The sequence below is a fragment of the Hippoglossus hippoglossus genome, chromosome 6 (assembly GCF_009819705.1).
Source record: "Hippoglossus hippoglossus isolate fHipHip1 chromosome 6, fHipHip1.pri, whole genome shotgun sequence".
In the NCBI taxonomy this organism is placed as follows: Eukaryota; Metazoa; Chordata; class Actinopteri; order Pleuronectiformes; family Pleuronectidae; genus Hippoglossus; species Hippoglossus hippoglossus.
In genome coordinates this window covers 1848894-1861661 of record NC_047156.1, presented here as the reverse complement: position 1 = coordinate 1861661, position 12768 = coordinate 1848894, and the positions used below count along the sequence as shown (strand labels likewise).

The 12768-nt window shown below is 43.8% G+C and overlaps 1 protein-coding gene across 1 annotated transcript; it reads left to right on the top strand.

Moving 5' to 3' along the window:
• The first annotated feature begins 493 nt into the window (after positions 1-493).
• dnaaf4 (dynein axonemal assembly factor 4) lies at positions 494-5945 on the top strand. The gene is made up of 10 exons (XM_034587931.1): positions 494-713; positions 1160-1307; positions 1453-1586; positions 1672-1861; positions 1943-2085; positions 2960-3069; positions 3161-3314; positions 5479-5584; positions 5723-5844; positions 5926-5945. The coding sequence occupies exons 1-9, from the start codon at positions 591-593 to the stop codon at positions 5827-5829; spliced, it is 1215 nt and encodes a 404-aa protein (XP_034443822.1). The 5' UTR covers positions 494-590; the 3' UTR covers positions 5830-5844; positions 5926-5945.
• The last annotated feature ends 6823 nt before the right edge of the window (positions 5946-12768 follow it).

Genomic DNA, 12768 nt, shown 5'->3' with positions numbered 1-12768 from the left:
TGAGATAACACAGGGAATGAATACGGCTCATTTTTGACCCATGTTGTGCATTAGAAGGGCAGAGACACAAAAATGATGTTGTCAGTTTGCTTTAATGTCACGTGTCAGTGGTCATAGATTCCTTTGATGTCTTCGACTGTTGCAAATAACAGATCCATTAGTGTGTATGTGGTGATAGTGATAGCGCCACCTACTGCCGAAAAGAGGGTACGGCTCGTTTTACAACTTGAACTCGATTCACATTAGACGCAGGAAGTGAAACGTTTCTCCTTCCCGCGGTGCAGCTAATGCTCACAACACGCTGCCTTTAAACTGGTTTTAAACTGGCTTTAAACTGGCTTTAAACTGGCTTTAAACTGGTTTTAAACTGGCTTTAAACTGGCTTTAAACTGGTTTTAAACTGGTTTGTAACGATTCAGATTTTTTCCCGACCGACGCGAAGGCAGCGTCAGCCCCGCCACCTCTCTGGTCGCCATAGCAACGAGACGCCAAACGGCACAAGAACCCGGAAGAAGGCTCCCCTGAGTTTCCAGCTCCTTCTCTGTGTCTCTGTGTTTGACGCTGAAGGTTTGCACGTGGCTGTGAAGGAGATGCCTCTGCTGGTGTCGGATCACTCCTGGACTCAGACTGACTCCACTGTTCATATTCACGTTCCTCTGAAAGGAGCTAAAGCTGAGAAGGTGGACATCGTCTCCACAGACGAATACATCAAGGTAAACTTATAATCATCTTAATAATGATCACATATTTATAACTTTATCAGTCTTTACACATAAAAACAACCTGTCAATGCTAGAGGAATTAAATGTGAAGCAAAATATTATAATCGTAATGAAAGAATACATTTATTTAAATTTCTCTCTGGATCAATAAAGTATCTATCTATCTTTTCTTTTCTATATGTCTCTTTCTTTTTCTTTATATATTTTTCTTTTCTATCTATCTATCCATCCATCTATCTATCTATCTATCTATCTATCTATCTATCTATCTATCTATCTCTCTATCTATCTATCTTTTCTATCCACAATTGAATCATCAACAACCTGGATGATGATATTTCTAGATAGAATCCTGATGTTTATCATCATAACAAGTTACTTGTTCATAAAACAAGAACAATTAATAATTAATAATACGTCTTCCATGTTCTACTCAGGTGCATTACCCACCATATCTGTTTGAAGCGTTCCTGCTGGAACCTGTGGACGATGACAGGAGCTCAGCAAAGGTGGGAAACGGAGTCGCGATCCTCAACTTGATGAAGAGAAACAAGAAGGTTTGGAATCATCTGACGATAAACACAGGTGAGAGCTCCCTTTTCCCTCCTGGATCGAGTGGATTTAAATGTGGTTTCGTCAGCAGACTGTCGGGCCTTGAGCTCGTCTGAGTGCGTCACTCAAAGTACCAAGCTTTTACATACAAGTCATCTTCTAGTACTTTGTGTTTCAGATGATAAAGCCCAAAAGAAGGAGATCAGGGATCGAGCTCTGTTGAAATACCAGGAGAAGCTTTCCTCAGAGTCCAGATCCAAGAAAGAGAAGCAGCAAGCAGAGAAGAAATATGCACTGGAGACGATGATGAGGGTAAAATATCACCAGGCGTCCAAATCCCAACACTGCACTGACATAGGAGGACTTTTATGTCATCGTTTGTTTTACCTGATCACAGCTTGAAGAGGAGGCAAGAGACAGCGTCCAGAAGACGAAGGACGCAGAGCGAGCGAGAACCACAGCAGAGCTGGAAGCTTGGCAGCTGAGACAGAGACGAGAAGCTGAGGACGAAGCTGAACTCCGGCGTCAGAGAGACGATCTGAAGGCTTTGACTGAGAAGCAAGAAACTGGAAGGAATGTTAAATCAGGTTCGTAATTTCCTATTTGATCAAATCTGTGCCTACTTCAGTTTGTTGTGTCTATTATAATAAATGTGTGTCTGTGTCCAGGTCAAAGTGTCCGAGAAGTGAAGACTCAGAAGAAACCAGCGGACGTTCCTGCTCCGAGACGCACGGGGAACATTCAGGTCATGTTCACCCCTCGAGTATTTCCAACAGCCCTCAGAGAGTCAAGAGTTGAAGAAGAGGAAGAGGTGAGTCGTCTCCTCTTCCTCACACAGCACCGAGTAAAATATGTTTTATATTGAATATGTTCCTTAAAGCAGCAGCTGGATTCAAATGAGTGTGAAGTGGCTGTGAACATGTTTCATTCCCTCTCCTCACGCTGAGTCTCGATGCTTTCAGACCTGCACTGAACTCTGGGTAATCTCCTGAAATTATCCAGAGGGGCAGCATGTGAGAACTCAAACATTCAAGTAGGTTCTCCGGAGTTTCTCCTGCCGGCCCCTCTGGATAATGTCCGAATGAGCCGATTTGAGAATAACGCAGGAGATTATTCGGAGGGATGAAAAATAACGTAACCTTGGTGAGCGGGTTCGATGCTGAACTGTCGATCAGCTAAAAAGACTTAGAAGTTATTAAAACTAGAGTTTATATGAAGAATTCTGAACAGAGCTCCGGAGAGAAAACACGCAGACATGGGGTGAACACACGGAAAGACCACAGCAGGGATTCGAACGGGGAGCCTTCTCGCTGGGATGGGACTAACCACCGTACCACCATCCACCACTAGGAGGCGCTCACGAGGTCGTCCAGGAGAAGAAGATAAGGAGCGAACACTGAGGATGAAATGAGTTGTGCAGCTTGATGAAGACACTTTGGCCTCGCCTCCCAGTGACTCTGCTGACAGGACTGTTTCTGTGGCTCCTCACAGTCAATAGTGCTCTTCTTCTGCCAAGTGGCATCGCTCCCATAAATATCTATTACTCTCCCTCCACGAGTCCTGGCTCGGACTTTCTGGTCTTTATTAGAGAAAACTCTGTAACGGGTCTGACGAAGACGTTTCCTCAAAGATGTTTCTGTGTTAACTCGCTCCGTTGCTTTGTGTTTTCACTTTACAACCATCAGTGGCTCAGGAAACAAGCTGAAGCCCGACGTGCGGTAAATCCAGATGTTGACGAGCTGAAGGACCTGAAGGAGGAGGAGAGGAACCCTGACTTCTTAAAGGACAAGGGAGAGTAAGTGAAGTCCCTGCTCTTCATGTAGAATCTCCTCTACAGATTTAACAGCCCTTGTGTTTCTCTGATTCGTCTGAACTGACTCTTTCAGTAAGTATTTTGCGGCCGGGGACTTCCTGAGTGCAGTGAACGTCTACAACCTGGCGATCAGGCTCAACAGGCAGATGCCGGCTCTGTTCTCAAACCGAGCCGCGTGTCATCTGAAGCTCAGGAACCTGCACAAGGCCCTCGAGGATTCCTCCAAGGTCTGTACCTGAGTTTCACATCATCATCTGTGCCCGTCTGTTCTCCGCTGCGTGTTCCAGAGTATATCAAACCAAAGCTGCTCGCTGGTGCCTTTACTGCCTGATCACTGCTGTGTGGGTCACTGTTGTTGTCATTAAATCTCAACACAATCAATGTGAAATGTGCACGAGGTGCAGAAGAAGAAATACAAGGCACTAAACTAACCAAAAACAATGTGTAGACAATGTGGTCATGGTCATTCATTTATAGAGGTGAGCTGAATTATTACCTCCACCGGGGAGGTTATGTTTTCACCCCTAAATGTTGGTTTGTGTGTTTGTTTGTTGGTTTGTGTGTTTGTTGGTTTGTGTGTTTGTTGAAACTACCAAACAGTTTTGCAGTAAACTTGATGGAAAGATGGGACGTGACATGAGAAATAACTCATTAAATGTTGGTTCAGTCCCGGATATTATTTAACACTTTATGAAATAGTGATATTTTCACTGATTTCCCAGAGAATGATTCCTGGATCTTGATGGAAACAATCAGGCACATGTCGGTGACTGATATGTTTAAATCTAAATCTGGATCTAGTGGATCTGAACGTGGTTTCATGTGGTGTAGGATTATGTTCAGCTGCTGCCCAGTAACTGAGCTACAGACCTGAAACTAGAACCAGTACATCGCTGAGATCATGTGGATTCATCAGAGGATCAACAGTTTGTGTCTTCAACAGTTTTATGTCCAAACAAACACGAGGGAATTGAATGTTGGTCTGTTGGGCCTTGGCCGAGGTATGAGCTCTTCTGAGAGACATTCCAGTGGGGGGGGGGGGGGTTGTCTGCAGGAGCCCCTTTGACCTCACTAGTGTCTAATCATGTTAAAGGATGAAGATGATACGAACAAATCCCACAAACAAACAGGAGATGAGACGCGATAAGATGATCCTTTATTACTGCAGCAAAGGGGAAAGTAAAAAGTAGAAACTACGAAAGAGTTCATTCCTTCAAACTTAAATTCACTCAAGCTGCACTAAACTACACACACTCGTCGATATCAATCCTCTAAATGATCAGAAGAGATTATTCCCTGGGATGATGGTGAAAATGCCCTCGTAATGTTAAAGAAAGAGAAAATAAAATCCTGGTTCCACAACAAAATTTCCTGCCTCAAGTTATATCTTTCCACTAAGTTGTGTTGGTCTGCTCACTCGTTTTAATGGAACCTTTAGAAACTCATCCTCCTTGGAGGAGGTGATACATCTCAGTGGATTCGCTCCACCAGCGACACTGACGCTCAGCGGTTCCCTCTGGAGCTGCTGTTATTAATAATTCTGTCATTTTAGTGGAACAGGAGGAAACAGTGCGTCCTGTCCTGGGTTCTCTCTGGTGCCAGGACAGTGTCTCTGGGACAGAGTCAAGATAAACGACAGGGTGTGTGTTCACGTGACGTGTTGGTGCAGCTGAGCTGTGGCTCAGAGCATCAGGCACGTTTTCACCTGACTGTGTTTCACTGGCTCACTTTCTCAGTGTTGCATTATTTGATGTATTTTTCACAAGTGCCCTTTGAGTTACACACTTCCTGTTTAATTCCTCTATTCACATATTTTCCGTTCTGAGTCTTACCTGAGTGGAAATCTTTTTAATTATGTAAAGAATTGTGCAAACAGGGACTGAAATGTTCTGAGTTCAGTAGGTGATCTGCCGTCATGAAAGGGGATTTTATTTCCTTGTGTGGATAAGATAAGAAATTATGCAGATAAGAAATTATGCAGATAAGAAATTATGCAGATAAATAACTTGTTCTCTCAAGCCAGTTATCTCTCAGGACTTTAGAGGCTCAGTAGAAGACTACAAGTCTGAAACTTCACTCTTTTGTCACGTTGCATTCTGGGTAATGTAGGCAGCAGGTGGATGAACCCTGTGACACAGACTGTTACACAAAGCAAAAGCAGCACAGTTCACATCATAGATTATGAGTTGATTGTTTCCTGGAATCTTATTGTGCAAAGTAAGAATACATAGAGTAACTAAAGACAGCTCCATGATGTTAACTTCAACCGTGTGATTCAGCTTCTACTGAAATCACCACCTTCAGCCTGAGTTTACTCTGAGTGACTCTGAGTGACTGTGACACCACAGCTGTATTAAACTGGTGTAAACATCTGCTCCCGGTTCTCTGCAGGCTCTGGATCTGTTGACTCCACCGGTCGCTGCCAACGCTGCAGCCAGGGCCCGAGCCCACGTGCGCAGGGGCTCAGCTTTCTGTCAGCTCCAGCTCTACGCCGAAGGTTTCTACACTTTACACAGTTGAATTTTAACACCTTTGATTTGGGTTTAAAGACAAAAGCAACACATCAGTGCTGCTTGTTTCTCAGGATGATGAAGGTACGACCGTCAGCTCATTTGTTTGTGACGTGTTTCCTCAGGACTTCAGGACTACCAAGCTGCTCTGAAGATCGACCCTCACAACGAGGCGCTGCAGGAAGACACACGGAGAATACGAGACGTCATTCAGGGAACTGAGACGCTGTGAGACACAGATTAAATACTGTACAGAATGTGTGTGTGGCTGCTTATTGCTTGTGTTGTTTGTCTGTTGCTAAAGAAACGAGGTTAAAGATGAGAGAGGACCAAACCACACTCATGTTGATTTCAATCAGATGATTTCACCTGCTGCTCAGGAAACAGCACGACGAGCACAGGAGGAGAAACTCACAAGAGTTTGTAAAATGATGATATAACAGTAACAAAGAAATAAAATTAATCAATTAATCCACAGAAACTAGAATCTGAACAGTCACAAGATTCTCGTCTATGATCAGGGTTCTGCACAGGAGGACAACAATAATCTTAACAGGGAGAAAACATATAGAAAATACACACATGTATTCGTAAAAGTAAGATAATATTACAACATTGAACAGGTTGAAAATATTTAGAATAAATCTCAGGGGAAATATCCAGAAGTGTTTGTGGAGAGAAGGAAAAAGTTTGTTTACTAAAAACATGTCTCGTTCATCACTGGAGACTCTATGAGTATGTGCACAGCGCCCCCATGTGGTCAAATGTTACTTTTCTATTAACACTGGGGATGGATGTTCTCAAATATTTTACTGAAGGAAAAATGATTTTTGAGAATAATTCATGGATCTTAATGAAGAAAGTCAGACATATTCAGGGGACTGATGTTTCTGAGTTTGTGTAATTTGCTGCAGATCCAAATAAAGATTTGACACGTCCGGGGCCTCGTTTATAAAACAGCAGGACTCAGGTTTGTTATCATAGATACGAGAAGTGGCGTACACACACAAAATGGGGTCTGAAAGTGGGTAGTGGATCTAAATGAGGCCCCTGGACACAAGTGGTTGTTTGTGGTCATCTGACGTCCCTGATGGTCGAAGTTCACACCGGACTGACCAATCACGTCCCGTCCCCACAGAACCCTGCGCAGCACGCTGGGTTCAGATTGAGGGGATTTGGAAATCGTCGCTTTTCTTTGAAAACCACTTTCTGTGTTTCTGTGCTTTTTTACTTTTGCTGTGAGTCTGAAGTGCAAATTGAGGTCAAGCGATCAGACCATCCAGCGGGTCAAGACCCGGCGCCGCTGGGTCATGGGAAGGATCGGTGCGAGTGTCTGGATGATTCCTGGTGGTTTGGTGCTTTATTCCCACCGGGCAGGTCTGTTATGAGCTGCTGGTTCCAATCCTTCTGAAATTCCTTTAACGTGACATAACACAGATATTATAACTCCGAGAACACGGGGTTTAAAACACGGGTCCACAGAAAAGATCTCAGCAGATCAGAGCTCAGGTCCTATGTGACGGTGAAGTGGCACTTGAAGGCGTCGACCACACACCCGGCGCTCAACACCCGGGACACAACTGAAATCTGTAAACACCCTGAAAAGCCACTATTCTCCCTTTTCCCCCCTTTTTCATCTTCCACCGATTTTCTGTTTCTTCTAATCTCCTCATCAAATGTGCCAAAAGCTTCCCAAAGAATTACACATGGATCAGATTCAGCGTCGGCAGAATGGGATCATTACGAGGCTTTGATTTGCGGCGGAGCGGCATTGTGGCCGAGCGGTTTGAGTGAATGATGGTCGCTGAATGACTTCTCTCAGCAGCTGAAAGGAAACACAAGTCCAGCGTGCACACGGACAAGCGGGGACGCTCAAGTGTTTTTACAAAAGATTAATACGAGTGCTTGGAAATGAAGCACATGGAGGCGCTGGAAACTCACATTGATGACTTAGCTACGCTGAGAGGGTTCGTGATGAAACAATTTACATTCCATTTGATTCTAATGGGCGTCGGAGAGAGGAGGAACAACAGGAATAGGCCCAGTGGCACAGTCCTGAGGGAAAGATCTATTTCAACTAGAAGGGCGCTCAGATCCGAGTTTCTTTCTCTGGGTCGCGTCTCACCCTGGACAACATGTCATTCCTGTCACCAATCACACGCCTCTAATGACAACATGATGTTTCTGCCTCGTTGGTTTGGATTGGACGAGGTCTGCTGCTGCCACGCAGTTTTTATTTTGTTCATGAAAAGTCAGATATTTTGGCGAATTGGCCACAGAATACCTCCGTTGTTAAAGTTCTGTAAAGAGCAGTAACGGTTCGTACTGTCGTCTGGTTTCTTTTATTTTGTGAAGCCCTAGATTAAAGACATCACTGCGACCTGACTCCAATCGGGAGCTCGACCTGGAGTCGCAGAAACACGATCAGAGGTTTGTTTGAATCTGAATAAATCAACTTTAACACAAACAGTCTGAGCTTGTTTCTCTCGAGGAGCTGAATTGAGTGCGACTCCTCCCTGTTGCTGTGTTTGATTGGCAGGCGGCCGTCCCTCCTGGCCGGGTGCTGGAGCTCACTGACCAGTAACATATGGAGCCTTTATCCGTGCACGCTGACCAGGACACACACTGCTGCTCCACGACACCGACTCTTTAACCCATTTAACACACTCAGGGGGGGGGGCAGGACCCCATGTTTATACATGTTCCTGCACCATGAAATTTAACCAGCTTCTGGGTCCAGAGTGAAGGTCAGTTAGTGTGAAGGACAAAATGACACGGGCTAAGTACAAATAAATGAAGTAATAAATAATTAAAAACATAGACATATAAAAGAAAAAGTAAATATAAAGGTTGTGATGGAAAAAGGCTTCATCTGTTTTTCTATAGTTTATTATTTATTCATACATTTCTATGAGTCACATTCTAGTTTCTCTTGGTTGTTTTTCTCATTTAACATCTTTGGGTGTTGGATAAGTTTGACTAGTTTTTGAACTTCTATGATAACAGATACAGAGCAACACTATTGTTCATTTGTTAAATCGCAGCTTTAACAAGTTTACTTCTCTGTTATATCTAACATTCCTACATCTTTTAATGTGGTTTATTTAATCCTTTAAGTTTCGTTCTTCATTTATTTTGATCACTACTTTTAACCCAAGTCTTTATATCTAAATTATGATTATGCAAAAAAGTACAAAAGTTGATGGAGGAGCAAGATGAACAGGGACGTAAATAATCATCTGATTAAACCCAGTGTGGGATAATAACGAGAAAAAGACGTTAGGAAACAGATTAACTGTAAAGTTAAGTTTAATACACGTTAAGAGTTTTCTACGTTCCTCAGGTCCAGGATTCAGCAGCAGAGCTTTAACCTTTCCACAGAGGGAAACTCATGGGACAAATACATGAATTACACATAAATCCACATAAATCCTTGTTAGTGTGAAGAACAAATGAGCTGAACAAGTTCCACCCAGACCTGGACCATCCTCCATCCTCCTTCCATCCTCCTTCCATCCTCCTTCCATCCTCCCTCCATCCTCCCTCCATCCTCCTTCCATCCTCCTTCCATCCTCCTTCCATCCTCCTTCCATCCTCCTTCCATCCTCCCTCCATCCTCCCTCCATCCTCCTTCCATCCTCCTTCCATCCTCCCTCCATCCTCCTTCCATCCTCCTTCCATCCTCCTTCCATCCTCCCTCCATCCTCCTTCCATCCTCCCTCCATCCTCCCTCCATCCTCCCTTCCATCCTCCCTCCATCCTCCTTCCATCCTCCCTCCATCCTCCTTCCATCCTCCCTCCATCCTCCCTCCATCCTCCTTCCATCCTCCCTCCATCCTCCTCCCTCCTCCCTCCATCCTCCATCCTCCATCCTCCCTTCCATCCTCCCTCCATCCTCCTTCCATCCTCCCTCCGTCCTCCCTCCTTCCTCCTCCTTCCTCTTCCCTCCCTTTCTGCCCAGCTGAATAACCACTAAAGGTAAATTAGATCATAATGACCCTGCAGCATTCACACAAAACCTGATTAGACACGCAACCCTCTGCTTAATGAGCTGAAAACTGCTGTGTGTGTGTGTGTGTGTGTGTGTGTGTGTGTGTGTGTGTGTGTGTGTGTGTGTGTGTGTGTGTGTGTGTGTGTGAAATGTCTGTATTTTGCTCCTTTAGTTTCGGTTCTGTGTGGTACCTTCTAATACACAAAGACACTAGTAACCATGTAAAAGCACACACAGGCTCACACACACACACAGGCACACACAATATTGTTAATATTCTATCTCATAAAAAACTGAGCAGGTTTTTTTATCTAAGATTTTTCTGAATTAATTTATTTGCCACAGGCTTTTAACAATTTTCCCCAAGTGAACACATGAGAAGAGTTTGTGTAGTTTGTGATGAAGCAAAGATCCGAACCTGTGAAAGTTGCTGTCGTCCTGGACACTCGACAAACGGATGTAAAGTTCAGTTTGTTTGGTTTGAACCAGATAAATAATCACGGATCATCTGCATGAAAGTGAAACGAGATGTGTTGCGGAATGTTTTCTACCAAAGTGAGAGGCACCAAAATATTACATGAGTAGAAATAAATGAATAAATCAAAATCAGACGTTTCACACGTGCACAGAATCAGCATGAGCATGAGGAGAAGAGCTGAAACTCACAGTTTGAGCACAAGCAGAGCAAACAAAGGTAAAACCAGGGGCTGAGAGCGAGCGCAGGGTTTAGAGTGAAAGCATTTTAAAATCTGAATATATGAAAGATCACACTGTTGTCCTCATGGATCTGAACTTTGCTTCTTACATAAAAAATAATTTTACTTTATGTAAATCTAGGGTTAGTGTTCTGCTAACTTTAACTTTAACTTTAACTTTAACTTTAACCTGAACCATCGTCTTCCCTCTCTTTCCTCAGCTCTGCTCTTATGTTGCCTCCTCCCCTTCGCCTCCAAGGTGATAAGGAACTGCCTGTGAATCTGTTCAGAGTGTGTGTGTGTGTGTGTGTGTGTGTGTGTGTGTGTGTGTGTGTGTGTGTGTGTGTGTGTGTGCGTGTGTGCGTGTGTGTGTGCGTGTGTGTGTGTGTGTGTGTGTGTGTGTGAATGATAGCCCACCCCCTTTGTGAATTATAGACTCCTCGGGGTCACCCTGCAGCCCCCAGGCTCCATTGTTGTTGCCCCACTCACAGCTTCTCTCAGCTGCACTTGACAGCCCATTGGTATGGATGTTAGTGTGTGTGTGTGTGTGTGTGTGTGTGTGTGTGTGTGTGTGTGTGTGTGTGTGTGTGTGTGTGTGTCGTGTTTCCTCTCAGGTAGAGGAAGGCAGCAGATCGCTCCCGGCCTCCCAGCATGCCTCACTGCCTCACTGCCTCTTTTATAGAGTCTCGCTCTCTGACTGAAAAGAGCCTGGATCCTTAAATCCAACTGAGGCCGAGTCCCACTAACTTCACCTGTCAACACATCGAACCAGGAAGTGACGTCAGAGAAGAAGAGAGACGAGGAGACGCTGAGAAACAGAGAGAAGAAGAAGAGAGAGAGGGATGAAGTGATGAATTTAAATTAACCTTTAAAGATCATTGTGGAAAGTGGGAAAAACAGAAAAGATAAGCATATTAGAGATAAATGAAAAAAGCTCACTGAGAACTAAAACATGTAACGTAAATGTACAATATCGGTCATTATTAATTTTCTTAGATTTTATGTACCTCTAGCAATTAAAGCCCAGAAACCGATGAGACATGAACTCTGGGAAATGAGGTCTGATCTTTCTCTGGAGTGAAATGAAGTCAAAATATCCTGCGTACGAAAGCTGCCATCTTGCTCCTTTGATCAAGGTGTGAGGGACAACGTCTCAACCAATCAGGAGTCAGTGTCAGCTGTCAATCATGAGGTCTCAGCCCGTTTCTATCTCATTGAATAACAAATCAAAACCAAACTGATCAGACACACGAACACCTGAACTAAGAACTACCTGAAATTACAGAAACCATCTTTGACAAACTTTTATTTAACATCTACGTAGATTTTTTTGTTTGGTCCATGTCCCATCTGCTAACATGGAGGAGGCAGTGTTTATGAGCTATACTGCAGCCAGCCACCAGGGGGCGATCAAGATGCTTTGGCTTCACTTTTGGGAGCCATCATGTCGTCCATCTTTATTTTAGTCCATGGATGGAAACATTAAACTTTGTGTTTCCTGATAAAAGAATTGTAACATAATATATTGCAACGTGTTTGTTGATATTCAGAATTAAAATCAGTATTTAATGTGAGCGCAAGTTACAAAGAATTCAGAAACACATTTAATATCAAAACTCAGTGCATGGCCTGTTTTTCATTTTCTAATATTGAGCTTAAAATTGAAGCAGGAAAAACAAGAATTTTTAATTGTTTTATTGTTTGTTTCATTTTTTGATTTGTGATTTTCTGACTGAATAACTGAATGAAACGAGGACTTTCTGAGAACGTTGTTTTTTCCTCTCAGCACTTCTCCCAGCGATGCAACCATCTGCCCTCCAGCAGCCTCGTGGCCCTTCTACCCAGGAGTTAATTAGTCTTTTCTTTATCAGTGAAAAGAGTTAATTGATTAATGAGAAATGTTAATAGCTTCGTCTGTAAGCAGCCTCTCATTTGCTCTCACCGTGCTCCTCTTCCACTCCTCTCTCCTCCATCTCCCTCTCAAACACAGACTGGTTTTCTAGCACATTAAGCTCTGAGCTCAGACTTAGAATTCCTCCGAGCGTTTTAATTAAAAGCAGAGAATCGCCGCTCACTCTCTTTCTGCCTCTCACGTCTCTCTGCTTTGGTCTCACACCGACCCAACTCCTTCTTCTGATCCACTTCTCCCTTCATCCTTTCTTCTGGGTGGCAGAAGGAGTCGCCCGATCCCTCCTTCAGAGATCACTTGTGGCCTGACAGCTCTCACAATAAGAGCCATTAAACACAATGAGACAGAAAGACGGCGGCCTAATTTAAAGCCCCTCCTCCTCTGCCTCTTTACATCATTATGGTTTTAGTCGAGCACGGAGACGCAGAGAGAGAGAGACGGATGAATGTGGGACTTCAAAGTGCTGCAGCACTTGAGGGGAATGATCGGCCTCGTACGTGTGAAGCTGGAAAAAAAAGAAACTTTAATCAAACTGCAGCCGAGAAGCAAACAGAAGGTTTCAATGCAGGTGTCGAC

What these genes read in the sequence shown, in the direction of transcription:
- dnaaf4 (XM_034587931.1), top strand. Translation starts at nt 591, where the DNA reads ATGCCTCTGCTGGTGTCGGATCACTCCTGGACTCAGACTGACTCCACT. An exon ending in TCATCTGACGATAAACACAG is followed by an intron (nt 1,308 to 1,452) that starts GTGAGAGCTCCC and finishes TTTGTGTTTCAG; the next exon opens with ATGATAAAGCCCAAAAGAAG. An exon ending in TTCTTAAAGGACAAGGGAGA is followed by an intron (nt 3,070 to 3,160) that starts GTAAGTGAAGTC and finishes TGACTCTTTCAG; the next exon opens with TAAGTATTTTGCGGCCGGGG.